The 27,956-nt window shown below is 40.7% G+C and overlaps 1 protein-coding gene across 2 annotated transcripts; it reads right to left on the bottom strand.

Annotated features, from left to right (window-relative positions):
* Positions 1 to 1,663: 1,663 nt before the first annotated feature.
* Positions 1,664 to 27,956, bottom strand: UBE2D2 (ubiquitin conjugating enzyme E2 D2). Of its 2 annotated transcripts, none has more exons than XM_075715215.1 (7): positions 27,730 to 27,952; positions 20,530 to 20,593; positions 15,808 to 15,839; positions 15,639 to 15,716; positions 15,445 to 15,550; positions 3,934 to 4,027; positions 1,664 to 2,022 (listed from the first exon to the last, which is right to left on the bottom strand). In XM_075715215.1, the coding sequence occupies exons 1-7, from the start codon at positions 27,787 to 27,789 to the stop codon at positions 1,977 to 1,979; spliced, it is 480 nt and encodes a 159-aa protein (XP_075571330.1). In that variant the 5' UTR covers positions 27,790 to 27,952; the 3' UTR covers positions 1,664 to 1,976. The 2 variants fall into 2 exon arrangements, with proteins under 2 accessions (XP_075571330.1, XP_075571331.1); XM_075715216.1 differs by lacking the exon at positions 1,664 to 2,022 and adding an exon at positions 2,330 to 2,389 and having other exon boundaries at positions 27,730 to 27,956.

The raw sequence follows: 27,956 nt of genomic DNA, 5'->3' as shown, positions 1-27,956 counted from the left end.
AAGACACCAGCACTTTGTGGCATAACGTAAGAGTTCCAAGAGTTTAAGATGACCCAATAGACAGTTCATATTCCTGCATTGTTTCTCCCCCTCCCCAGTAGCTGTCATCCGTATATATTGTCACACAGCCAGGAAACATGGCCACATGCTCCATTTCTTTTCCAGTGAAGCTCTGCTCCACTGCTTTAGAGCTGCTTCATTCCCACACAGCAGCATCACATTGCTAGAGCAGCAGTCTTCATGCCTGCTGGAGATGCACATGTATGATGGTTTCACCTACAGCTTGCTGTAAGAGGACTCCAAGAAACACTGCTAACACTTACATCCAGTGGTGCATACACAAGGACATTGAGAGATGAGACAAGTGGAACAGATTTAGACCAAAAGCAGTGGACATTTATTCCTCATTTGTGCAAGAGTGTAAAGATGCATTTGAAAAATGGATGGGACAGACCCCTGTGGCTGGAGAGCTGGAGGCTACAGCCTCTCCTTCATAGTTGATGGCTTTGTTTACAATTCTACTAAGAGGAGATAAACTTGGAGACTCACCTATTTCACACCAAACGATGCTGGCAAATACACTTGTATACAAAGAAAAGTTTCAAACTACATTTTTCACTAGATTCAAGTGAAGACTTTGATCAAAAAAAGACACATACAAATACAATTTAAAACTGTATGAACATTTGCAAATGTTTAGTGCAAAGTAATTATGTAAAAGCTACATTTTATGAAAATTTGTGCTGATGTGTTTGATCTTTTTTCTTTTTTTTTTTTAAACCCTTTTACATCCATTATGTTAGTTACATACTGTTTCACTTACCTACAGTACATATGCATTGTTAGGTCCCATGCAAGTGGGAATAATACCATTAGGCTTTGCAAAATGTCACTCAGATTCTCATTCAGTAAACTGCTTATTTGGTTTAACAGTCAAGTTCCTGGCACACTACACATCCTGATTTCATGTAAGTGCTTAAGCTTATGTTTGTCTTGTTCAGGTGCATAGCCTTGTGTGATGCAAACCAAACTGCTTCATGAGTTCCAAATGCAACCATTCATGAATGCAAAAGTTTGAGAAATCCACCATTAGTTTTAGCCTGTAACAAACTGATCTTAAAATTAAAAGCCTATTCACACAAAGTTATATGTAATGACTGTAGTAATCAGTTTATTACACAGATTAATCATTCTTGAACGTACAAGCTCCAGAGGAGCAGTTGGGTCTTTAAATATACACAAGTTTTCTGTCAAATGGATTTTTACCCTTACATCCAGAAAGACCTAAGCAGTTAAAAAAACCTAAGAAAAACAAGAGCTATTAGCTATGTATTAACTGAGAAACCACATACAAACCAAAAAAGGTATGAAGGAGGGGAGAGAGTTGAAACAAATCAACATCACTTGATGCACTAATAGCTCCAATCCATTTAAATGTTGACTGGTTAAACTTAGACCTTAAACACAGGATGTGGGTACAGTTTATCTCATTGGTCATAACATTTACCTAAGGTGTAGGTCCTTCAGAATAAAATGAATACAGAAACAGCTTCAAGTTCTTCACCTTGCTTTTCATAACTGTTATGAGTTTAAAAGGATTCCGCTTAAAATCCTTCACGGATCATCAACACTGTCCCTAGAAATATGAAATCCACAATGACTCTCCCATTCACATTTTATTACCCAATTTAAATCAACAAGGAATGCTTTTAGGCTCACAAAGTTATGACTGAAGAACCAGCTTTTCACACACACACTTCTCTGCTAGGAGTCAATGTTGGTACGGGGAAATACAGTATTTCTATTTTGTTGTTCCAAGTATGTACAACACGCAGCACTGCTGTATCAGGTAAACATGTGCACAGGGGAAGATGAGGCGTGGGCTCATAGAAAGCAGTCAAATGGAAATCAAAAGGACTTTCTCTTTCAGAGTTCCCCTATCTTTATTTGTAGAGGTTATCCAATAATTTCTTTAATTACATCGCATACTTCTGAGTCCATTCCCGAGCTATTCTGTTGTACCTGTATGTATAAAAAGAGGATTTACTTAACATAACATCCAAACAGTATTTCAACTCCAGCAGTCTAGTCTACACATGGCATGAACTTACATTCTCTCTAGTAGTATCATGAATTTGTAAAATTTAAGAACTGAAATATTATATTAGTCAAACAGGGGAAACAAGAAAGCCCACAGTACTTCATGGAAAAGTACTAACTAGTCATATTTACAACAGGAACACAAGATCTTTGTGATTCAAGCCATAAAACAGAGCTAGCACAGGTCTGAGGGGAAAGTATTTTCAGGAAATCTTTACCTGTGCTTCCCCCAGCCCCCAACTGCTGCATCCCCGAGGAAACTATTACTGCACATTTTCATTTTGGCATTCTGGAAAAAATAGATTAATGTTTCCCTCCCACCCCATTCTTCTTCTTCTTCCCTTCAAAAGTTAAGACTAGTACCTGGTATCTACTATGCTGCCAAACCCCAACAGGCTTGTTTCATACTACACACTGCATTTGGTTATTCTGCTATCGGGACACAGCGATTTGTCCACCAGAATTTTTTTATTCTGAAGGCACAATATGCTCCTTTTCCCAAGCCACCCGTAGCTTTTGCGCCCAAATACCCTTTATAACCAGAGCCACTGCTATAGAGGCAGCTCAGTATACTTAAGTAAAACAAAGCAGTCATTGTGATTAACAGTACTGATAAAACCTTATTTCCAACAACAGAAGGCAAGTTGTTCTTTTTCTACAAATTCTGTAGAAAAAGCGTAAGATGCATATAGCAAGAAGTTTCCTAGTTAAGTACATCAGCTAGGTTCTTGTGCTGGAATTTAGTCTGTAGACAATGTTATTCAGCTTAAAGAAACTGACAATCCACTCAAAGGTGAGAGCATTTGTAACTTCACTGTTCTGAGACTACTGAAGAAGCAAGTCCAGTTATGTTTAAGCACAAAATTTATTTCCCTATTTTTGGAAAAAATAGGAAAGAGTCCTTCATATATAAGTGCAGCCAGTCACTGTTAGCTGCATCTCGAAATACGTACTGCTACTCTTGCAGCTCTCATTAAAAACAGGATGCATGAACTTCTCTAACACTGCTTCTCAAATATGCAGTAGAGTAAGCAAGTTTGTGGATCATTTTCCCTTCCTATCTTGTTTTCATCAGATGACCATGTAGCTTCAGAAATTAACACTACTGATCAGATCTGGAAGGGAACAGTGAGGTAGAAGAGTGTTTACAATGGTCATTAAGCTGTTGCTTTTAAAGTGCTCATTAGTGCTAGAGTTCTCTCCATTCTTGCTGTTTACTTCACAGAAGCTTGGAGTCCTCCCACCCCACCTCTATACCACTTTCTTCCCTTGTGTTGTCAAATGAAGATGAAACCGGGTATTTTTGTTATTCCTTTGCTTGTATGATTCCATCACCAATAGCTAGCATGGAAATACTCTCCCACTAGAGTAACTTGTTCTCCCTCTGCTGGTTATGTAGAATTAAAGCAGGCAGTGAAGGCTCTTAAAAGCTGGTCACATCCAACTTAGGAGCTCCATAGGAAACAGATTTGAATTGTTCACTTCACATTTTCATCAAATCAAGTAAGCCTGTAATTAACAGCTACAAATAGTAATGAGAGACCATCGTGTGGAGTGAAAATGCAGTAACAAAACAGAAGTACAAGGCCTCTACATCCTTCACTTCTACCGGCGTATGTATCTTTTTCCTACAGGAATGCAATGCTGTTAAGCTACCTGTACTACAGATCCCAGGAAAAAAAATCTCTAAAAAGACCACAGTTAAAGTGAAAAAGGCAAATCAAAAGTTCACACTCTTTTCCAAGAAGCAGGTCCTTTCAGTTCCCCTTTACTGTTTAAGTGTGGATTCTGCTTTGTCAAGAATGCTACATGGTTTTTTGCTTCCATACTCACTTTTCTCTATCTGTTTTGTAGATCCGTGCAATCTCAGGCACTAAAGGATCATCTGGATTGGGATCACACAACAGAGAACAGATGGACAAAAGTACTAGGGAGAGAAAAAAAGATGCTGAATTAGAGTTTAAGTGCAGCTGAAGACACCTGTAGAAGTCAGCCTGCCCACTTTCTTCCCCTCTAGCCATCAGTACTAGCATAATTTTTAAAAAATGCCAAGAAGCAGTAATCCCACATACTTCAGCCAAGTTATTTTGAACAGAAATCCTTACCATTTAACTACACAATTTTGCATGACTACAAGTTTTTAAATATCACCACCACAACTGGGAACATCCTGCAACAGGTGGATCTGGTAACAGCCTTAAATCAGAAAGGCAGAAGCATTCTATCTGAAACCGTATTTGAAAGCCTTCTCAGAAAGCATCCCTGCTTTTGCACTTGAAATACAGCTTTTCCCTAAGCCAGACAACCTCGCTGTTAATGACTTGCAGAAGCACTAATCAAAAGTCAAATTGCAGATAGATCTAACTGAGATGAAGGACACATGAGCTATTCACAGATACTTAAGAACTTGAAAAAATGCTAGTCTTGCAGAGAATTAAGGGGCTTTATCCAATTATTTTCTGAGCATAAGGTAGGTTGAGATGGATTAGTTGTAGAATAGTATTCAAAGTGAACCAAGAAAGCATAGCTTACTGCACTTACACCAACCACAAAGCCCTGAACTTTAAAGTTTCAGTATAAATAAATACTGTACATATCCCAGAAGCCGCACCCCGCTCATATAATGCCACTCAGCATAGCATTGACCTTCATCCATATAAGGAGTCAGGAAGCTCCCTGCAAAGCTACAAATAGCACATGCACACTCCTACATTCACACCAAAGTAGAAAAGATGAGAAGGCAGTAAGTTATAAGCAAAGCATATTGGGATAACACTACATGAGGCATGTCAGGGATGTCTTGTCCCCCTTAAGAAATGCCAACCATTCCTTTGTATTGCTTTCTCTCAGCCTGTTTTAATGAAACACTGCCACTCCGTATGTCCCTTCACCAAGAGCAGCAGAGTTGTCACAGTGCATCCTCCAAGCAAGTTGGACATGACAGCAGTTAGAAGTTTGAAGGCACTAAACACCAATCTGTTGAACTTCCATCAGTTGCTACTGTGCTGTAGAGCAGGAGGCAGAGCTACCATGCTGAAAAGACATCAGCCGAAAAAGTGAAAGAGAACAGCATGCATTCCGCTACTCTGAGGGGTGGGGTGGTTTAAGATAGTTTAAAACAGATCACAAAACAAAGAACAGCTAGACACAGCCATAGAAAAAGGGGAGAACAGATCTGATATTCATAGAATCATAGAATCATTTAGGTTGGAAAAGACCCTTGAGACCATGAAGTTCAACTGTAAACCTAACACTGCCAAGTCCAACATGAAGCCATGTCCCTAAGCACCGCACTTACACATCTTTTAAACACCTCCAGGGATGGTGACTCAACCACTTCCCTGGGCAGCCTGTTCCAGTGCTCAACAACCCTTTCAGTGAAGAAATTTTTCCTAATATCCAATCTAAACCTCCCCTGGCACTACTTGAGGCTATTTCCTCTTGTCCTATCGCTTGTTACTTAGAAGAGACTGACACCCACCTCACTACAGCCTCCTTTTAGGTAGTTGTACAGAGCAATGAGGTCTCCCTTCAGCCTCATTTTCTCCAGACTGAACAACCCCAGTTCCCTTAGCTGCTCCTCATAAGTCTTGTTCTCCAGACCCTTCACCAGCTTTTTTGCTCTTTGGACATGCTCCAGCATATCAATGTCCTTGTAGTGAGGGGCCCAAAACTGAACACAGTATTCAGGGTGCAGCCTCACCAGTGCCAAGTACACAAGGACAATCACTTCCCTAGTTCTGCTGGCCACACTATTTCTGGTACAAGCCAGGATGCTGTTGGTCTTCTTGGCCAGCATTCATGTAAAAACCAGAGAAGATTTTCAAAGCAGGACAAAAGTGAGAGCGTCACTAGGTCTTAACTGAGCTATTTGCTCAGTGATGAGAACACCAAGAACCCAGAAACCCTGTTAGTTCATTTTTCCTACACAGTTCTGTAGACCTTTCACTAATGAATTACCATTTTCAAAAGTTAAAAGCTTCTACAAGTGTAGTAAACTGCTCCCAATTTAAGTGAACATATATCTTGTTCTAGAAGAACAAACAACCTCTTCCTCCTTTTCCTGATTTTCTACTGTATACTTGTGAAAGGGTTAAGAGGTTAATTATTCTCTACCATCAACTGACACTCAGACCATTTATTCAACTACCTCTCAAGAATACAGCTTCAGCGTGTGAAGGCTTTAATTTTGTGCTGGGGGCATGTAGAAGCCACTAGTCCTGAACTGCTGTCCCTTAGCAAGGGACACAGCATGTTTAGTACCTGTAGCACTTTCCATCAGCTTCAGAACCGTTTCCGCCCCAATACACTGAATAGAACTCATATTAGTGTTCAATAATGGGAATCGCTCTGCCACCTTATACCCAGCTGCTGCTGGTCAGTTTAGCTTCAACACAGTTGCTTCTCCAGCTATTTTCCTGTAACTCATTTCTTTGTATTTGTCAAGACTCCACTGCTCTGATCACTTAAGTTTCTTCAGCTCATAGGGTGAGTAAAACAGCTAACATCTGCCCCCTCCCTTTAACAGAAGCCACAGGAAATCCAATCAAAAGTTTTCGGGTTAACTGTTGTAACTACTCCCTCAAGTTTTATCTTACCACAGTCCTTTAATAACCAAAGACTTTTCTGAACAAGATGGCTCACCCTTTGTCAGCAGAACCAAGTTGCAAGTCCATCCAGTCCTCTCTGACTACCTTCCCCAACTACTATAACGCCCCTTTCCTCAACACCCATCTTACTGGGTGGGAGTTCCTCCTTGCACACCTCACATCAGCCTTGCAAAACCACCACCTGCTCTAAGCACCAGACAAAGGTGGTGTTCAGCTGTTGGTCAGCACAGGCACCAGGTTAACCAGGATGTTGCTTTATGTCTTCCAGAGGAACAGCAGTCCTACATGCTGATGTCACCCACAAGCTGCTTTTGTCTAACAAGATGGAAGTCTGCCTTGAACAGCGGCCCCTCCTTTGCTGAAAGGAAAGGGAGAATTAACCCCTGTCCCAGTCTAGGAGTTTTAGTTCTTGGTTTACAGGCTATCAACATGAGCATATCGTTACTATCTGCTGGCCATTAAAAAAATTTCCATGCTACTAATATTCTTTACTAAATTGGGCTGTGGTTTGTTAGACCTCAATCAATAGTTAAATGCTTCCCGTGATGAATTCTGGCAGTCTAGTCACATCAAAAAACATTTCTACATTTTGTTCCTCAGCAGTTCACTTGTTTTATAAGAAGCATCACTCCAAAAATCTTGAATAAAAATGGACACAATTATTTGGCTTCAAGCTGCACTGCCACATTCAGCTGCTTTGTTTTATTTTTGTAAGTCTTCATTAATCAAAACTATTCTCCATTATGCTTGCTCTTGCTGGTAACTTCACATCTTTCCCTTTTTATCTGTGTAGCCTCAGCAAGAAAAACATTTTTAACTGAGAGTTATCTAAACTGATTTAATTTTAATAGCCTGCTGAACCCAGCTATTTGTCTAAAATAAATTCAGGAAGTTTCTCTCCAGAGGTTTTCCACTAGAACACTGCATGTTTTAGACCAACAAGCCTCCAGACCACTACAAAAAAAACCCAAACACCCTTGGAAAAAGGTACCTTCTCATAAAGTTTAAAAAGTACAAGAGAAAAGAGGAAGTAACCCTTAAAAACATTAGTTATATATAGAAGTTCTTTGATGCATCAGACGAACTAGTTAGACCAACACTGCTGAAGAGAATCACCAGACCACCTTCTTCTGCAGTCAACTATCATCGCAATGAATTTCATAGCAAAATCTTCACATTTACTAGTCAAATAACTACAAGATTAGTAGGAGACAATTAAAAGATAGTTCACAAAAATCAAGTTTTGGAACCACAGAATCAGGCTGAATAAGTACACAAGACAGGTAAGTGACATTGTTTTACACCTTGTCCTACTCATCCTGCATGACCATAGGTGAAGCTACTCTAGTCATATCAGTTTGACAGCATCCCTTCTCAAGTCTTTCACTGAAAGACACATAAGAAGCATGCACTCTTCAGAATTTAAGTTTGGATTTTTGTCAGTATTGGCAAGATAGATAAATTTTACTTCCCACTGATTCATGGGGTTCAAGTATAGAGTTATTTCTCATCTCTTCACTCTTAACTATGAAAGCAGTCCAGTCCATAGCAAAACATTAAGCAACTTAAAACATTATCAGTTTAAAGCTCCCTTTCATTCAAAAATTAGTTTTCCTTCAGCTTTGTTTCATTTCACCAACCATTCAGCATATTTAACTCCAATACTTCAACTGTGATCCCCATCTATCTACTGCAGACAACAAAAACAACTTATCCTCTAGCGGGCTTCCTACTGCTATGGACTAGCATGGACCAAGTACTTCACAACAACCAAAGAGCTGGTAGAACCAAACTAATCAAGCAGAAAGACTGCTAACAAAGTTCTTCTAAAAAAGTAATGGGCCTAACTTTCCCACAGAGCAGCAATACAAATGAACCCTCATCAAGCAGAATGATCACTTAATACCAAGAATGCTCCAGCAACGTGCTCTTTGAGGCAAAGTGAGGTCTACTAGTGTAACACAGCACAACTCTGATCCCAGTTTCCACTGCAAGACTTCCCTTTACAGAGTACGTAACACTCCAAAATGAAAGAACAATCTTTTTCAAGGCATCTCCTCTGTGCAGAGAATCATGCCATTTACAGCTTGTCAAGAAGTTTAGCTACAGCTTATTGCTGCAAGATTGACCTCATCTTCTCAGGCTTTTATGTTGTGCTCTCACATCACCAGTAGTCGTCTACTCTGCTACTGATGAGCAACTTCATCTTCCTGGTTCTGCTACACCTGACTGAATGTGCTGGTAGATGCAAATTAATTATATAAACTCCATGGCTGAGTTTCTTCTGCTGTGAAGCAGCTCAGTCATTCATCAGGGCAATTCATGAAGTCCTCCATGGATCCTTCCAGCACTAGCCAAATGAGCAATAGGGAAAACAATCTAAATGACCATCTGTCTACTGGAACATCTATCAGTCCATACAAATCTAACAGGCATGTCAAAGCTCCTGAAACTCAGGAGGTGAACAGACTCTTTTAAAAGCCGTAAGCCCTCAGCTCCAGGCAGAGGGAATAAGCTCCACAGCCAGAAGACAGACATCTTCCCTAGTGTCAACAGGGAAAGGAAGTCAAAGGTGCCTAGCAATTTATACATGGCAATTAGCTTCTGTTGATGTCAGGGATGACTTTATAACCAAATGCATCATGCAGCTATGACACACCCTCTTATGTCCAGAGCAGGTAGTTGCAGCTGAAAGCAGTCTTTAGGAGCCAGAAGCAGCTCTGTACAAGCCAGTGTTTAACACACCTTTGCACACATTGTGTTGATATTCAAGTCAACTGGGCTAAGCTGACTGCTACAGAAGCTCAGTAGTCCACATCATCACTGAGAAACTCTATTTAAGCCTTATTAGGGCATAACGTAAGACCCAAAAGCTACACCTTCTGGTTTCTTTAGATATCAGCACTAGAAAGGTATTAGTTTTGCCCTATCACCCTGTACTGAGACAGTGATCCCAGTTAATCAAGAAGGATCCATGGGGCAAAAGGCCTCAGCAGACCCCAAGCCAGTCTTCTCTCACCAAAGGGAGGTCCATTTCTAAGCAAGCATAAAGACTGCACCAACAAAATTTTTGTTAAAGTACTAAGAAGGTGATGAGAGTTACTTTGTATGCTAGGTTGTCAGTACAGCAGAAGGTGATGAGACAGTTACTTTGTATGCCAGATTGTCAGGACAGCAGAATGATACTTAGCTATCTGTCATGGCTGAAGGCACACTGTAGTCTCAAGATCACCACATAATCAAAAAGCTCATGCACTGACATGGAGCAGTCAGATAAAATACATTAGTATCAATTCTTGCACACCATGCCAGTATCATGAGTTCACAGTAATGGAAGCAGTCCATCCTGCCTGCTCTGCCCCAAGTGAATGACAAATATTATACCATTAAGTTCTTTTATGGAAAGCAATTTGTCATCCTCCTGGAGACCAGGCCACAGGCTCTGACAGACAGTGCTGTGCTTTTTGATCCAGCTCATCCAGCCAAGTTTCCTAATATGAAAGTGAATATGAAAGTAACAAAGTTTGCCAGCTCAGGTTTAATTCAGCCTGGTACTCTGGGGACTATGAAACATCTCTGCTAGCATAAATTTGAGCTTTGGACACATACTGCTGCTGAGGAATTCTTAATTCCATTTTGGAGGCTTTATCCAGCTGTCCTACTTCTCACACCAGCTAGGGCTCCTCCTCTGCTAATCATCAGCCTGGCAGCCAAAAGCCTCCACATCAAGGTCCACTACTACTTAGATCACTATTCCTCAAAAATAGGAAGAAAGCTGACTCCTGGAACAAGTATTTGCCTATACAATCACTATATTTGAGTTCCAGGCCCCAGACCCTTGAAGCTTTTGAGGCATACAGTTCTCAGAACACTTCACTAGCACTGACACACCTTAAGCTTGTAACATTAAAACACAACTGAAAACACTACTGTCCAACAAGTTTGAGTGCTAACTACCAAACAACTGGCTTCTGACTGGGAATGTGCAAGATGCATCTGAGTAAATTAAAGCAACTCTGGACTCTGCTTGAGTTAAATCCTATTTCTTAAGCATAGTCCCATTTCAAACTCTTACAGCAATCTTACCTAGTCTCACAGGAAGTGTACCTTTAAATCTGAGCAGTTTAAACTTCTTGCTTCAAAACCACTTGAATTCCTGCTAAGTCAGTTCAACAATTTCTGGTGACAAGAGAAGAAAAGTTAAGTTTTGCCCAGTGTATCACAGACTGGTTGAGGTTGGAAGGGATCTCTGGAGACCATCTTGTCCAACCCCCCTGCTCAAGCAGGGCCACCTAGAGCAGGTTGCCCATGACCATGTCCAGACAGCTTTTGAATATTTCCAATGTGGGAGACTCTACACCCCCCCAAGGCAACCTGTACCACTGCTCAGCATCCTCACAGTAAAAAAAAAAAAAGTGTTTCCTGGTGTTCAGAGGCACCCTCCTGTGTTTTAGTTTGTGCCCACTGCCTCTCGTCCTGTCACTGGGCACCACTGAGAAAAGCCCAGCTCTGTCATCTCTGCACTCTCCTTTCAAGTATTTACACATATTGGTAAGGTCCCCCTGAGACTCCTCTTCTCCAGGCTGAACGGTCCCAGCTATGTCAGCCTGCCCTACTAATGGGAGATGCTCCAGTCCCTTCATCACATCCATGCCCCTTCACTGGACTCTCTCCAGTACATCCATGTCTCTTGTTCTAGAGAGCCCAGCACTGGACACAGTGCTCCAACTGTGGCTTCACCAGTGCCGAGCAGAGGGGAAGAATCATCTTCCTCAACCTGCTGGCAACACTCCTCCTAGTGTAGCCTTCTTTGCAGCAAGGGCAACATCTGAGGAGTTACACAAGCAGCTACATTGAAGTTGCAAAAGAGTTAGAAGTGCTAGACTGAAAGTTTGCCATACAACCCTAACTCCACACATACGGAGAGACTGATCCATGCTATGCGACAAAGTCATGCCCCCTCCATCAGTCATTTGGGTAAGCACTACAACAGGCAAACTAAAAGCCAAGAGGATGATCAGAAACCAAATTCCTGATTTTGAAAACTGCACTGTGAAGATCAAGCTAGTTTAGGTTGCTGGGTACTTGCAAATTCCCACCCAGTAAGTCTTAGTAAAGTGATTCTTGAACACCTGTAAGAGCAGCACGACAGAAAATTCATGCTGCACTGGGCATGGAAGAGTTTGAACAGTGTGAGCTGAACTCTTGAATGAATGAGACTGAAGTTACTCACTGCCATTAACTAGGCAGGGTCTTCCAATGCACTTAATATAAAACACAGCAGGGAGAAGTGGGACAGGACAGAGCAAGTTAGCATGATCTTTACTGAAGAAGTAACTCAGTTTAGTATTAACTCTTGCACATCCACTTGCCAAATTCAAGAGAAAGTGGGGTTTTCCCAAAAATGTCTGAGAACACCCATTTCATGTTAAAACACTTTGTTCTCCTGTTTAAGGCAACAGGGATTCGAGATAAGATTTTTAATTTAAGCCTACACATTCTGCTTAAGCTTTGCAGTTAAAAACACCTTGCTGGTTGATTTTAAAGACTATATTTTGAGATGATTTATTCTACAGCAGGTATTCTTTAAGGAACACTTACTTCAGAATTACTAATACAAGCAAGTTAGCTATTCTACCAAGACATTCAGTGTTGTTCTCCCACTTCTTCAGAACCCATTTTAACAAGTCTAGCAGGGACAAACATTTAGAAAGACAGAACAAAACCCCAAGATGCTAGTCACTATTGTAGCCAAGATAACTTTATCAAGTTGCTTACACAGGGAGAGACACTTTGTTATTTATTTAGCAGTCTCACATAAACTGCTCCAACAGCCCCCACACTCAGGCCTTCACTATCTTACCCAGCAGAGGGCAGGTGCAGGCTCACAAGCCAGACACTGAGTGCCAGCTGGAGCAGCCTTCCATCCTCCAGAGCACAAGGAGCCAAGACCCCTACCTTTAGCACTTAACTGGGATGATTAAGCAGCACTGACATGATTTTTCAATCTTTCCACCAAAAAAGTGGCACTATAGATTAAAAGGAAGTCACTGCATGTCCCTTCACCTTTCCCCTTGCAGATTAGGGTGAAAAAACATGTTCGCGTACTATATATGAATCACAACATAACATCTAGCCCATGTGAGCTGCTGACAATGTTGCCTACCAGATGCCTCAGGAGGAGGAAGCTGTGTACGATAAGCTGTTTCCTAGAAGAACTGTTTCTAGTCTTCCCTGATTTCTTCATCAGTAAAGAGAGTACACTTTTTCATAGCTGCATTCTAGTTATCTGCTTACAGATTTTAAATTCAAAATCATCATTAAATTCATCTTGCTCCCAACAGCATCCCCTTTTAAAGGGTAACGCAATTTAGGTACTCTAAGAATTCTACACTACAAATACTAAATTGCTGCTTTGGAGGGGATGTAAGCTTCATGCTAAATAATTTAAGTCTTGTCATTCACTTTTCATTACCTAACCCAACAGCTTTTCCTACTAGCAACACATTTATTCTTTGATAAGGCTAATCAAAGAGTTACTAGAGAGCTGAAATAGCCCCAAAGTCTACAAAGACACAGTCCTAAACTGACTGAAAACAAGATTTCCACCCTAAGTGACTGAAATTGCCTTTGTGGAATTTGTTTATACTTGTTCAAGATGGGAATACTTCTTTCAAGTATCAGTTCTTGCCTCTTACTAAGCTGAGGTCTGCTTTCTGACAAGACATCCCTCTTATTTCTGAGGGAAATATTCTGAATTTCTGTGAAGTCACCCATAAGCATTTCTTCTGCTGCCTTTAATTCCTTCATGAAATGAACACCAAGGGAACTCAGACAAGATTGTTTTCTCACTGGTTACATCTGTGTATGTTTTGTGCTGTATGAAGAAGAGTTTGTGCATTCATATGAATGCTTCTGCAATGAGTGAAAAGTGAAAGACACCTAATCTCAGGGAGCGTACTTGGAGAGGGAGATAGGGTCATAGAAGCAGCTAAGTAGTACAGAATGGCCACACTGATTCCATGGCTTACTCTAGCTAAGCCACAAAGGATGCAGTTTGAAGAGTATAAGAAAAAAAAAGAAAAAAGTTCAGGGCAGAGAACAGGAGACAGATATTAACAGCATACCACAACTGTATTTGGGTTGCAAAATTAATGTTGAGATATATTTTGCAAGTGATTAAAGCTGACAGCCATTAACAGGCAGTCCACTGATGCCCTTACCTAGCCTCTTAAATTCTTACCCCATCTTTTTCCGACTGTGCTAATTCCAGTCTATTATCCAGTACTTTCAAACATGCTATCACCCCATTGCCTATACAGTCATTTTAGGACTCTCTAAAACAAAACTAAGATACCATGCCACATTACATATACTCCAACTGTAGTATTCTAACCAGTTATACAGCAATTTAATCAAAACATAACAGACATCAGTACTTAACACGAACTTAGTGCTTCCTTGCTTCCTTGCAAGCTTTCAGTGCTTGACTGAAAGCACTTGTAAGGAAAGCTGCGTCAACCTGACAATCATTTCCCCTCAACGGACACCATTTCTTCAGTTTTTTCAACTCACAGTGAAGACTTTCAGCTTTGTGCACTAGCAGATTCATTTCTGTCAAGAGACAAGTCAAGATATTGTTTTGCCTTTTCATCTGTTCCTACAAATGCAGAAGCCTTTAGCTGGACAGAGAAGGTAGGAACTTTTGTGAGTTCAGTAAAAGTGAGACAGTTACAATGTGCAAGGGAGGGGTACCAGGAGTCATCTGTCTGAACCAAAAAGAAAGTGTCCAGGAATATCACATGTAGTTGCAGGGAAGAATTACAGGCAACACGATAGCCTCATGGAGCTAGCACACAATATGAAGGATACTGTAATTAAATACGATACCTGCAGCATTTAATTACAAGAATTCTTAAGCTACAAAAATGGAATGTCAGGACATGGTCTATGCACAGAAGAGACCAAAAATATTCTCAATTGCCATGGCTAGATCTACAAACTGTAGATCTACACTTTCAATAGCCAGAAAAATCAGTAAAAGTCAATCCTGGGTCTTCTTTCAAGATGTTTAAAACATTCTATTTGCATTAAATAATATGAATACTGCTCTACCAGGCAAAGGACATATCCCAGTACCCCACAAGCTAACACAGTTCACAGGGACCAAGATGTTTTTAGCTAAAAAAAAAATTGAGACAGTGCAAGCTTATTAAGTTTTAAAACATGTTTTAGTAGTCCATGTCATGAAAGTTTCGTTAAAAAAAAAAAGGACCAACAGAATTCTGATGTTCCCTTGAAAAAGGGACTTTTTTTTTTTTTAAGATGACAAAGAATCAAAGCAGGTTTAGCATTTTTTAAATGCTACAGCAGTTCCTCTATGTATTTTACTTGGTGTGCATTTTGAACACTGAAGTCTTCTGTTATCATGTACTTTTTTTTTTTTAAATTTAGTTAAAGTGTTTAGACTGTGAGGTGGCAAGACTATGCACTTAGTGTAGCAAGACTTATCTGATCCACTGGCAAAGTTGAACAGCCTCGCTATGGTCACAGGGAAATTGGGTGTCCAGAGCATCCTGCACTCACAAATTGGCTGCAAGCTAGATGTAGAGTCACAAGACTGAAGCAGTGACCACAGAAATGGTTGACAGCAGGAATGCACCAGCTTTTACATTCTAAATCCAAATCAGTAATTCATTTCAGCAAAGTAAAATTAAATGAGCATTGGAGGTACCTTTTGAAATAGTTAGTGCTGGGGACCACTGTGATCGTAGAATATCAAGACAAATGCTGCCATTACTGTTAATATTTGGATGATAGATTCTTGTTGTAAATGCAACCTGCAGAAGAAGGAAAATTTCAGTGTAGGCTCACAAATGTACATTACACTGTATGGTAATGAATAGATTTATGATACAAGCCACTCACCTTAGGCGGTTTGAAGGGATAATCTGTTGGGAAGTGAATTGTCAAGAAAAATACTCCACCTTGATAGGGACTGTCATTCTGTTAATGAAAAAGAATCATTGCAGTTTGAGGAGTTATTACAAGATGACTAGTCATAAAAAGCGATGAACATCAATTCTCTCATACTTACTGGTCCCATTATTGTAGCTTGCCAATGGAACACTGAAAAAGAGAAAGATTTACTTCAGTTTGGAGAAGCTCAAGTAATGAACTACTTCCAGACAAAGCAGCACAGAAAAGTCTATTGTAAAAACAAAGCCTTCTGAAAGGCTGCAGGGAAGCAAGCCAAAGAGTTAAACAGAGACAGAGTGAAGTACTCAACACTCTACATTCACTTGGTCCACTCTTTGGCATTGCTGTGATACCACATACATGCTCTGCCCTGCAAAAAAATCCCTTTATAATAAAAATCCAGACAGTTACAGTCACTATTTCAGACCTGACAAATTTATGAGTTCAGCTTTGTTGTTTCCAGTGAAGCACCGGAATCAAAGCCCAGCTTCCAATGACTGCACTGCCCTCTTAGAATGAGGTACAGTATGAACTTATACCTTTCTTATGTAGGATCTCTCCTACACAGATCCTTAGTTAAATGGAGGGTCAGCCTAAGCTTTGCATACACCATATGTAAAGATGTAACCTAAGCCAGTGTTACCTTGACTGAACGTTTACACTTAGTCTCCACAGAGGCCTCAAGATTTCATTAAAACAGCAGAAAGCAATACAAGTCTTAAGAGAACACAAGAATGACAGTCTGCTCAATATTTGGGACCAGGATGTGATAGTACACACTTTAGGTCAAATGCACAAAAATTAAGTCTCATTCACATGCATCTGTCCAAGAGAGTATCTTAATCTGGTAATACACAAGATTCATGAAGAATGTCTTTATGCTGCAGAACATAAGGAAAACAATCAAAACTGTTAATCTGTATGAGGCACTTCAGGAGGTTCTCAGGGTTCCTGCTTTCTCTAAAGGCTCTAACACTAGCTTGTGCAAAGAGTACCAGCTTAACAAATTAGTTGTGAAGCAGTACTGTGGGAAGCTTCCCTCTGCATGGATATCAGCTACATCACACCTTCAGAACTGGGGAGCTGTACAGAGGACTCCTGTGTCTTGAAGGCTTACCTTGCAACAACCAAAGTTAAAGCCACCTGCAGCTATGTTGTTAACCTGCAACTGGTGTCTACAGCTTTCAAGACTACCTGTGCCAAAAGTAATTTTGGCACAGAGTGGCACTACTTGTTCTAATCTAGCATGAGCAGTTTTTAGTTACACATGGCACAGGCATTACAACTAGGCATGATCTCATACAGGAAGGGGAAAAAAAAAGCAGAGTGGGAACAGCCCTGCCAAGGCAAGGGGAGAAGAGTGTTTAGTTAGAGCAGCAGGTTTATTACAAATGGTATTACAGCTGGTAACACCAGCTAGCCTTTTGAGAAACTCTACACTCAGTGTAGAGTCAGGAAATCAAGACAGTGACTTGTGTTCATACGGAGTGTTCACCCATTTTAAAAGGTTCAGACAGCTTCACAGGAAGTCCCACCTGTAGTAGCACAGTGGGAAACTGAGAACAACAAGACAAAGGGTCCGCAGAAACCCAGAAGAGAAGAGTGCAGATAATCACAGAAAAAACCACCAAGAATTTCACAGGCATCAGTAGATGCTGATAAGATTCACTGTGACTGCACTGGAGCACACAGACAGCACCAGACATTAATCTGCATACCTCTGCACACTGAAAAGAGAAGCTGATATAACCAACTTGTCTTAAACACAAGAAAAAACACTTTCACAGTGAATCTTAACATTTTACAAGCTAGAAGGGCAGTTTGACTGGTGGGCTTTTCCCCCACTCCAACACCCACCCCAGACTCAAGGTTATGTTTAATCTAAGCTTTAGATTATCACAAAATCCAGGACAAATTTGATGAACTAAAAGATGGATTTGTCATGCAAAGCTTATTTCAAAGTAAAGAATCAATTGAAATAAGTCATTCAAAGAGTTATTTACAGAGTAAGAGGGTTGCTGACTTTCATCAGCTAAGCACAGGTACATGTTTGGAAGTGAACTAAGCCACTGCATAGCATTCTGGAAGTATACCAGCGTAATCCAGTCCTAAGCATATTTCCAAAACAAAAGGCCAGAGGTAGGTAGAAGAGGGCTAAAACTACATTACCAAGAGAAAGAAAATCCTGTCCCTACAGTTAACAAGGCAGAAACAGCTCTTCACTTTCCAAAGTTTATGAACTACAGGGATGAGAAGCTTGTAACAGGGGTGAGCTTATATGAGCTGGACCAGCCACAAGATACCACTTTACAAGCACAGAATGCCCTGAACTCTGAGAGCTATCATTCTGACAAGGCAGCTGAGGCAGATGTAGAGCACAGGGATCTTAGATAAGCCACGTTTCTGTTGCTGCCACTGCTATCCACTTAACATACAAAGTCTTGCACTCAATAGTGAAAGGTTTCAGAAAGGTGGCACAAGGAGAACAATTGACTATTACTTTAGAGCTTTCTCTATTCAGTAGTAACTTTCCACTATAAGCATTCACCAACTTCTGTTACCATCTCCGCCACCAGACAACCTCCATTACCTTTAACAGTCTTCAGAAACTACGTAGTTTATCATGGCACAAATCACACTTGCTAATTTAAGGGAAGAAAAACCTCAGACTGGCTCTACATCTTACCAATTCCTCTTCCATGAAACTACAAGCTACTTTAAAATACTATTTTGAAAGCAGAAATAAGTTGTGGGGTAACTAGAAGCTTGACACTACTGCTAAAAACCCTTAAAACCAAACGCAGCTTTCACTTGTTTGAAAGCACTGCTGAACAGTAACACCTCCACTAATTTCAGTACTTTCATTCTCAGATTTCAAGTGTTTCTTCTAATCTAGTCCTAGATTTCTATAGCAATTTGTATGTTTCTATACACTTCAGCACTTCCAAATAGTTCAGAAGTTATTTGAAAAGATCTTGGCAGCTATTTTTTTCCTTTTAGAAAGGATACCTAAGCTTAGAGTTCTTAGTGCATACATGAAGGGTTTTCCTACTGATACATCCCCCAACCTCATGAGCCTGAATACTTCACTGAAGAGCACACTTAGAGAGACCACATTGCACAGCAAGTTCAATGCATGCTGTTTAATGGATATCCCAGGCAAAGCTTCCAAGTGTTCTTATGTAGCCTTTTCTACACAGCAGAACTGCTACAAGAAGGAGTGTAAACACATTCCCTCATCTCAGGCATTTTATGCATTAAATGTTAATGTATTTAACACAGGCCCACAGTAAAGTTATAAAGCAAAAGGTGAATTTACAAGTTCTTGTCTCATTGCAAACATCCTACTGTCTTGCTCACCTAAGCTATGACCAAGAGTTTAATGCTGCTATAAAAGAAAAGTAGTTCATCAGAAAGTGTAAAATCCTAGTTAATACTGAGAAGACTGTACAGCTTGCAAAACCACTGCAGTTTAAAGGTCTCTCACAGAAAACTACTTTAAAGTACAGGGTAACAATTAAGTTACCTTATTCACAGCTAATCAAACCAAACTGGGGAGCATTACCTACAACTAAGATAAAGCAGCATCTACATAAACACCATTACACCAAGTCACACAATATATCTTTCCCTCCTCCCTAGGCAAAAATACATGCACAACATGACAGTAGATCTTCTTACTATAAAATGATGTTAGACAAAAAAAAATTCAGGGTAGGACATTAAAGAATAACTGCTTTTTTTTCTGCTGTAACACAGCTCCTCAAGCTTCAAAAGGACAGAATAACAACTCCAAATCACACACCAGGTGAACAACCTTGCACAGGAAAGACAACCAGCTGATGTGTAGGCCAAAGAGATCATCCTAGGCTATCCTGTACATGGAACCTGGCAGGGCCAACTGATTTGAGTACAGTTTTCAAACATAAAAGTACCATGTGATTTAGGAAGTGCAGGTGGAACATCCTTATCTCATACCTAAGCAGCTATGTCCAAGTCAGGCAACAAGTTAGTCATGACAGCAGGATTTAGACATTCTGATTTTGCTCATTGAGAAAGTAGTATTCCAAATTGAGTGAAATACTGCCTAAAAATTAAGAGCCAAGCCTGTTTTTCAGTTCTTGTACTCTGGTGTGCTCTATAGTACAATAGCACAAAACAAATTGAAGAACAAGCAACGTTTCCAGCATTCCTATAACTCATTTGACCACAGTAACTATTAAACTTTTAAAATAATCTAACATTACTTCATGATTCAAGCTTTAATTTACTAACTAGTTTTCCTTCCATTCACATTTTAACCTCTTATCCTCAAGGACTACATGTAACCCTCTTAAAAAAAATGCAGTGTTAACTAACTCCTGTGGTAAAATATAGTTAACCCTGACCTTGCTACACTAGCATCTAGTATTATGATTAGATTGTTTTAATTCTACAGGACCATGTGACTACATCGTATACAGTTTAGATATCAAAAGAGTTCAGAAAGCTGTATACAGTTGCTTGCTTGTTTGGCCACAGAACTACTGAAGTTTACTACCTTCATGCCCTATGAGAACACCAGAACAGTTAATTCAAAAGGTGTAACTTAAGATGTCCTCAGTGCACAGAGTTGCCCAATCAATAAAATGGGAGTAACACAGATCTCCAGTGATATACAAGGAAAGTATTAAGAGATACAGAAAGGCAACAAATTTACAATTAGTATCTGGAGTAGTATCTAGTACTCTAATCAAAAGAAACAGAAAGGTTCCCCTTGCTAAGGAACTGGACATCCCATTTCAGAAGAAAAAAGAAAAAGTTAGAGACTGCAGGTGTTTGCTGATAGTAGCATACTTACTGTCATCACCAACAGGCCCTGCTGAACACTGTGCTGGAGGATCACGTGCCAGATCATTCAATTCCTGAAAGACAGGAACAGTTTATTTCATTTAGTTTCAAAACCAATCACACTATTGCTAAAAAAAAGCTGCTACTGGCCCTTTGGCTATCATTCTTGCTCATGAACATACCACTCACATTAGTGAGTTTCCCAAAACTACAAGAATGGCAACACCACAAAACTAACAGCCAGGGCCTCAGAAAGCAGAGTTGCATCTTAAATCCAGGCAACGCATTTGGCATATCCATCAGTTTCCTCTCTAGGTTTCCATACTCTAAGTCACAGCAATCCTCATCAAGTTACAGGGTCTATCAGGTTTGCCTTCGCTGATAATAAAACTTAAGAGATCCCAAGCATTATCAAGATATCATATACTCCACTATCTCCAGGTCACAGATGGCCTCAATCCAACGACTCTCAGTATTAGCCTTATTTTATTCCCTGTATTGTAAGAGCTCCCAGACTGCTCCAGCTATCATGATCTAGTCTATCTTCTCAAGCCTGCAGTAGCCTTTTTGCAGTATACAAAACTTCAATAACCTGTGGCTGTTTCATCTCCAGATGTATGCATCAGTGATTACAGGCAGTTGAATGGAATAAAACACAAGGCCTTCTGTACCTATAGAACTACTAACCCATGAACACAAATTATTGCTTTTCAAGTACCTGTGTCAGTCAAATTTTCCTCTAAAGAAATCCTATTATGAGTCTCAAGTGTTCTGGCTGAACATATTGAGTAACTCAAAATATTTCTGAACTCATCCAAGTTTCAATTTGAAGCAAAATTTCAGCCCAGATCAGAAAGATTCCACACATTCTCACCAGGAACTCAAATTAGCAATTTGCTCAGGAAGTGGACATTTAGTGGGAAGTAAATAGAGTAAGACTTTAGAGTCAAACTTTGCTCTATTTCTGGCTTAGCCACTGATCTGCTTTGCACAATGAGCCCAAACATCTTAACTTTTTTTCTGTGCTAGCTCAGCCTAGAAAGTTAAACATAAACACCAGACAACCACTGAGGACAACTAAATCTAGTTATCAGGAAACACTCCCATGCTGTCCCTGGCCCCTTGCAAGTTCAGCTTTTCACCTCACAGCCTGCATGGGTTACCACCAACAGTCCACAGTAGCAACTCAGATATCAAACTTATCTGAAGCTTTTGATAGACAAAACATTTCAGGACAACAATCAAGACAAGCTGATTGCAGGAATGGAAAAAGGTTGTCACTTAATGGCCTTCTGTTAATTACAGGCAGTATTTAAGCTCTTGAATAGATGGTCTCTGGGAGTTCCACCTTTACTTCCCACAAACTGGGGGGTCACCACTAACCAAACCCTCTTCTGTTACAACAGAAGAAAAGTTGCCTTACATCAAACAGGTAAATCTCAGGATTTTCCCCTTCAGTATGAAGTCCCCCCAGAAGTCTTGCAGTAGAGATTCAAAGTTTCACATACCCTGACTACTGCAAAACATACACAGGTTTTGTTTTCCTCCCAGCGGTTCCCAACTTCTAAAAAGCCCAGCTGAAAGCCTCCTGACTTGACATCAGACCACTGAAGCTTTCCTAGTGCTCCTACTGAGCTTCTTACAGTGCTGACCCAAGCAAACCTTGCTCCCACACTTCATAGTTCAGCATGGACTTGGACAGTAGATATTGAGCATGCAGCACCTGAAGAACCTACTCACTCCTGAAGGTGGATAACATCTCCAGATATCCCCTGAAGGAGGAAAGCCCTTCAGAGCTGTCAGTTATTCATGTCCATTCAGACTAGCCAACTTCAGCCAAGTGAGGATTCCCTCCTTACCTCCTGGTTGGGAAGTATCAGCTAGCATGAAGATCAGTAATGCACACTCTCACTCCCCACCAGGACACTTGACACCATCCACTGCACACCTCTCTGCTTTAACTCGAGAACATTAAATATGGTATCATCCTGAGTAACAGAAGATTACTGCTCCACCCTAGAGAAGTGCATGTACCCTAAATTTTTCAGATAGCAACAGTCTGAAAAATACAGATCAGCAAACTACACTGTGCTCTGCTTCAGCACCAGTAAGCCAAGAGACAGTAAGCCCTGTGCAACAAGTGCAGCAAAGGAACATGCATCACTTACATACAACTTCACTGCCAGATGAAGGCCACACATTCTTTGTGGTCAGTCTAGTCATGGCTACAAAGAATGGAGTTGCCACATGCACAAATTCAGAAGTTCAGGCATGAAAACTTATAAACAAGAATATACCTAATCTTTCTAAAGTTGTATAGAGTACAGTCCACTTCCTGACTCTAATCTTCTGAAAATGACAACTTAATGCTACAGTACTCAAAACCCCAAACACATCTATTAAAAAAAAACCCAACACACACATCTAAACCTCTCTTCCTTACCACTTCTCATCCCCTTCACTCCTGTTTCATGCATAAATACAATGCAACAACACTAGACTGGGAAGGAGTACAACTGTAAGAATCCATCTTTTCCATGTAAGACCACAACCTACTATGGTTTATATTTAAGGAACTAGCATGCACCTTCCCTACTATAAAGGGGAAATAGTTACTAACATGGGCTGCAGCTTGAGCATGCAATTCTACAAGCTAGTAGAATACACAGCTCCAAAGCTGCCCTGACATTCACCCTACATCCCACTGCTCAAAATCGCTGCTCCACCAACCTGGATGAAAACAAGACACCTTGTGATATCAAGTAAGTCTCACAACAGATGCAGAGGCAACAATGAAGTTCAGTTAGTAGCAGCCCTGTTTCTCAAACTGCTACTTCTTTCTCTTCAATCTTCAGTTCCTGCTAGAAGGAATACTTTGGTTTTCTGAATCCATGTATAGCATCTCACTGGAAAGAAATGACTTACAATGAACACTCATACCACTTGTCTCAGTGATGCAGCTCTCACCTAATGCAGCATTTCATGTTCTGCTCTATAAATCCACATATTGAACCATCATAGATTAAAAGGCCCATGTAAAAAGCAATGTATAAGCTCCTCGCACTTGAAAAAGTTTAGCAACAACTCTCAATTAAAGGCCCTGTGATACAAAACCTCCCAACTTTTGTAGAACAACAGCTCAGATAACAACGAGGAAGTTTAATCTGCACAAGCCACTAGCTGCAGTAGACCGCCAATTGCTTCTGCACACTGGAGAGGCTAACACATTACTGGATTTCCTGGCAGGGCACACATGATTGCTTTAACATGCCATTCTCTTCAGGCTGCTGACATGCTAGTAAGACTTCCACTACTCACTTGTCAGACCTGCAGAGCCAAATTTAAGACACAGGAATGGTAGCTACCTATGGCTGCATTTATCCAGGTACAAATGGAGAAAAGCATCCACTGCTGCAGCACAGTGCCAAGCTTTTGCATCTGTCCAAAAGGTTACTTTGCCTTTTGGAAACTCCTGTGCAGTTTCCAAGGTACCACTAGCACACCACCAGTCATAGTGAGGTCTTGCTTCCAGATGTTGCTGAGAGAGACTGATAAACCAGCTGGTTTATAACACAAAACAAATAACTTTAGAGTTCACATAAAACTGGAACTCATAACACATGATGGATTCAATTACAGTTTGGTATCATCTACAATCCAGCCATTACTGTATTATCAGACCCTAAGCTGCAAGGCTTGCTCTGCTTCCCCACAGTCTGGGAAGGCTTGTTGGTCAACAATCAAGTCTAATCTTGGCAACACTGATTTTAAACCAATACCTGAAGAAAGCTGTAGCTGGTTACCATTTGAGACAATTTCTGATCCTTAAGCAACGTAGAGAAGGTTTTGCTTTAAGAACTTAAAAGCTAAAAATCAGGCAGCCTTCAGATTTCAGGTTGAGTTTTTCTGCTCCTGAGAGGCTACCTCAGCATGAATTGCCTTCAGCCGGAAAGCCAACTTACAGAACTTAAAGTTTCTGCCCTCTCCCCTACAGCAAAATACCCTTGGGGTTGGGCCCATTGCTCCAGTTCAAACCATTAACTTGACCCATCTTACAGTTAAATGTATTAATTAGTTCCTCAGAAAGAATAAGGAAGTGGAAGCATGGTGCAAAGCAAGGCAAGGTTCAAGGTGTATTGCCCAAAGGTCAAGTTGAATGAAGCTATGCCTTTACATCCATGAACTAGATACCCTAAAAGCTACAAAACTCACAAAGAAACTGACATTTAGGCTCCAAAATCAGTTTTAATTGTGTTCATAAGTTCCCAACAAAACAAACCCCTACCCAGGGGTTACAGGAAAGCATTTTAAGGAAGATGGAGCATGCTTATTCCACAGACCCCCTAGCTGTGCTTCCCAAGTCATGAAAGGCATCAACTGCCAGTGAGGCCTCAGGGCACACAGGAAAGCCACTGCCACCTGTCTCGCTCAGACCCATGCTCTCATCAGCGGCTACCCTCCTCACATTATAGTCTATTTCCCAGCATGTAGGACATTGCATTTAAGACGCATCTTGATCAAGGAGTTCACAAATTGCACAAGAAGTTTTCAAAACACTACTGAACACAAGTGTTTTAAGTGTTACTTTAAAGTTTAACTCTGCACATGTTTCAAGTTATAATTAGTTTTAATTGTAAACTCCAAAGACATTTGCTAGAGAAGTTCAAATTTATTCCTCCAGACAACAATGCCCTCCCCAGTCTAACATGATGCTGGTAAAAACTGCTCTGGTCAGGAGTTAAGACTAGTTTTAAGGATTAAGTTAATGCCAATACAGCCTTTAGTAAGAATAAACCAATGTAACTGGCACCACCAAGAAGCCAACCAAGTGAGCAAAAAGCCAGCATCCTTTGGTATTCAGTTCCAGCAATTTTAATAAACCTTGGTACACAGTAGAGTTCCTCAAATACACTCCAACACACTAGACGTATGCCTTAGATTATCCAAAGTCCTTTTAGCTCAGACTCCATGGTCTTTCCTCCCTACTCCAGTTTGAGCGCTTTTCAAACTGTAATTTACTCAGAGACCACATCATTAGCTTGATTATAAGCCTAATTTTCACTTACAGCAGCAACCTGGCAGCAAAACAAGCTTTTAATCCAACTTTAGCAAGTTGGATTTGCCTGAAGTCCCTGAACCTTTCTATGACAGGCAGTCTAGGGCTATGTTACAATTATGATTTATATGATTTTATATTTATATGATTTATCTAACCAAAAAGGAACTTTCAGCCACTTAGCCATGAACTATTAGCAGCTCCCAACAGAGCAGCACCAAGCAATATGGAACCAGGGCTCAAGTCGAATTGACAGCACTCTGCCTTACCTCAGCAGCAGGACCACAGCACAGATGAGGGGCTGCCAGCTACCTGCACAGGTCTGACGCAGGCATGAGGTTGGGCAAGCACCTGTCACACATTCCTTGGGCCAGCAGGTTCTACCTTTACCCGTCACAGAAAGCAGTGTGTGGGGTGAGGCATGAGAGCCTATATGTACCACACATTTCACACAACTCTGCTCTCTACTTGCCAAGCAGTCCCTCTGTACAGGATAGTGCTCACATATGCACACCAAGGTCAGATCACCAATTCCCTACAGCATCCATAGGCGCTTTCCTGGTCTACAGGACTTTTGCAATTCCAGAGTATCTGCCTTTCTAAGGCTACTACCCTATTAACAACAGCATTTTAATCTTCAGAAGGATTTTAATCCTTCCCCTTTGGCACAATCTGCTTTTTCAATCTTGAAATGGCTCTGATCCACTGACTTCAACTTCTTACAAGACTCTGCAAAAGTTAGAAGGCAAGCAGTTAAGTGAGTAGCATGACAAAAGTCAAGCTGTATGAAATACAATAATAACCAAGGTACATGTTATAAACAAGCTCTGATGTAACTATCATCTTTTTGTTTTTTAAAAGCCTGAACAGCAAGAACACCAAAACAATAACTTCCTCCTGGTGTGTAACCTGGGTATCAAAAAGGCTAACTAGCTAACAGAAGCTTAACCAGTATTCTCTGTACTAGTGACACACATATATTTAACACAGATGGGCTGCGCTGGCAGCTCCACGAACACAGCAAGAGGCTGTAACGGAAGGACCAAGTTGTTCCCACTGGCTGCGCTAAAGCAGAAAGGGTAGCACAGAAATAACACAAAGTTTGCTTAGCACATGTAGCATGCTTACAACTCAGTTAATGCTAACATCGTTCAATTAGCCAGTAAATCTACTGCATGCCATCCATGGGTAGTGTTCATTTTGGCAGGAGTGATGCTTAAGCATCTCAGGAGGTCAATCAGCTCTGGACTACAGTCAAGCCCATCATCTTCCACAGCTGTGATAAACAGGGACATCACTAGAATATAGTTTAGTTCTGCAAAGCAGTACTACTTATAACATAGAGGCCCAGAAAACAGGTAATAAGCCACCATTCCTCTGCTATACAGAAGTGTTTTACTTCAGCCCTACTGAAGTACAGCTTCCAATTTCCCCTTCCCCCTCACTGTAGGGTCCACCAAGCAGTTCATATGGGAAAACCCATAAAAGACAATAAACTAACCTTTTACTCGCTCTTGCATCCAAAGCAACTCCAAAAGGTGCCCTAGTTACTTCAGTTATAGGTAACGTGTCTCCTAAAGATAAGCAACACAGATGGGGATGCAGCTGAATCCCAAGCGCTCTGGATTAAATCTTAAAATGGAAGCTGCTCATTAGGGCCCTCCAGTATCACTCCCATCCTACCTCTGGATATCTTCATATTGTATTTCATATAAAATAAATCCATGATAAAAAAATATGATAAAAATATCATTGTTATAGACATAACAATAACAATGACATTGTTATGCTTCATTGTTATTCCCCACACTTCATGGGGACTCTGGCTGGCATCATTGCTTACATCCCAAACATTTCCCACAAGAAGAGAGTTCCAAGTTTTAGACCTGCATCTCCCAGAAAGCACTTAAACAAGAACAAAGAACACTGCTCCCTGAAAGACTCTGGTGAATTATACAAGCAGCAATCTGATAGCAGGTCTCAAGTCTGAGCTCTTTTGGAGCATCTGCTTAAAGAACAGCTGCTGCTTTGTGTACACATTACCCCACTCGAGTCTCTGGACAACCCCAAGAGCAACCATGCCACCAGAGACATGCTGGGATGGACCGTGCAGGTTCTTGCGCTGCCTCACATGCCAGCAACAACACTACTTACCCAGCTGCAAACTTTTTGTTCTTCCCCTCTTCCAGCCCAGTTCAACATGCAAGAGGCCATTTCAGATAACAGTGTTGATACTGTATCAACAGTTTACTCTTGGGATTTTCCTGCTTGTTTCTGAAGCTCTCATCCCTGTATTATCCAAAGACACAAAAACTTTGGAGAAAACCTCATAGTCCATGGTCAAGCACAAAAACCAACCGTCAAGCATAAGAGCCAGTGGC

The sequence above is a fragment of the Pelecanus crispus genome, chromosome 8 (assembly GCF_030463565.1).
Source record: "Pelecanus crispus isolate bPelCri1 chromosome 8, bPelCri1.pri, whole genome shotgun sequence".
Classification (NCBI taxonomy): domain Eukaryota; kingdom Metazoa; phylum Chordata; class Aves; order Pelecaniformes; family Pelecanidae; genus Pelecanus; species Pelecanus crispus.
This window is presented reverse-complemented; position numbering and strand designations above follow the sequence as displayed.

Bases quoted from the DNA above. Each gene is read 5' to 3' on its own strand.
- UBE2D2 (XM_075715215.1), bottom strand. From the start codon at position 27,789: ATGGCCTCTTGCATGTTGAACTGGGCTGGAAGAGGGGAAGAACAAAAA. The intron at 15,551-15,638 runs GTGAGTGGCTTG...CTTCTTCTGCAG, and splicing joins ATCCCTTCAAACCGCCTAAG to GTTGCATTTACAACAAGAAT. The intron at 2,023-3,933 runs GTGAGTATGGAA...TTATACATACAG, and splicing joins TACAAAACAGATAGAGAAAA to GTACAACAGAATAGCTCGGG.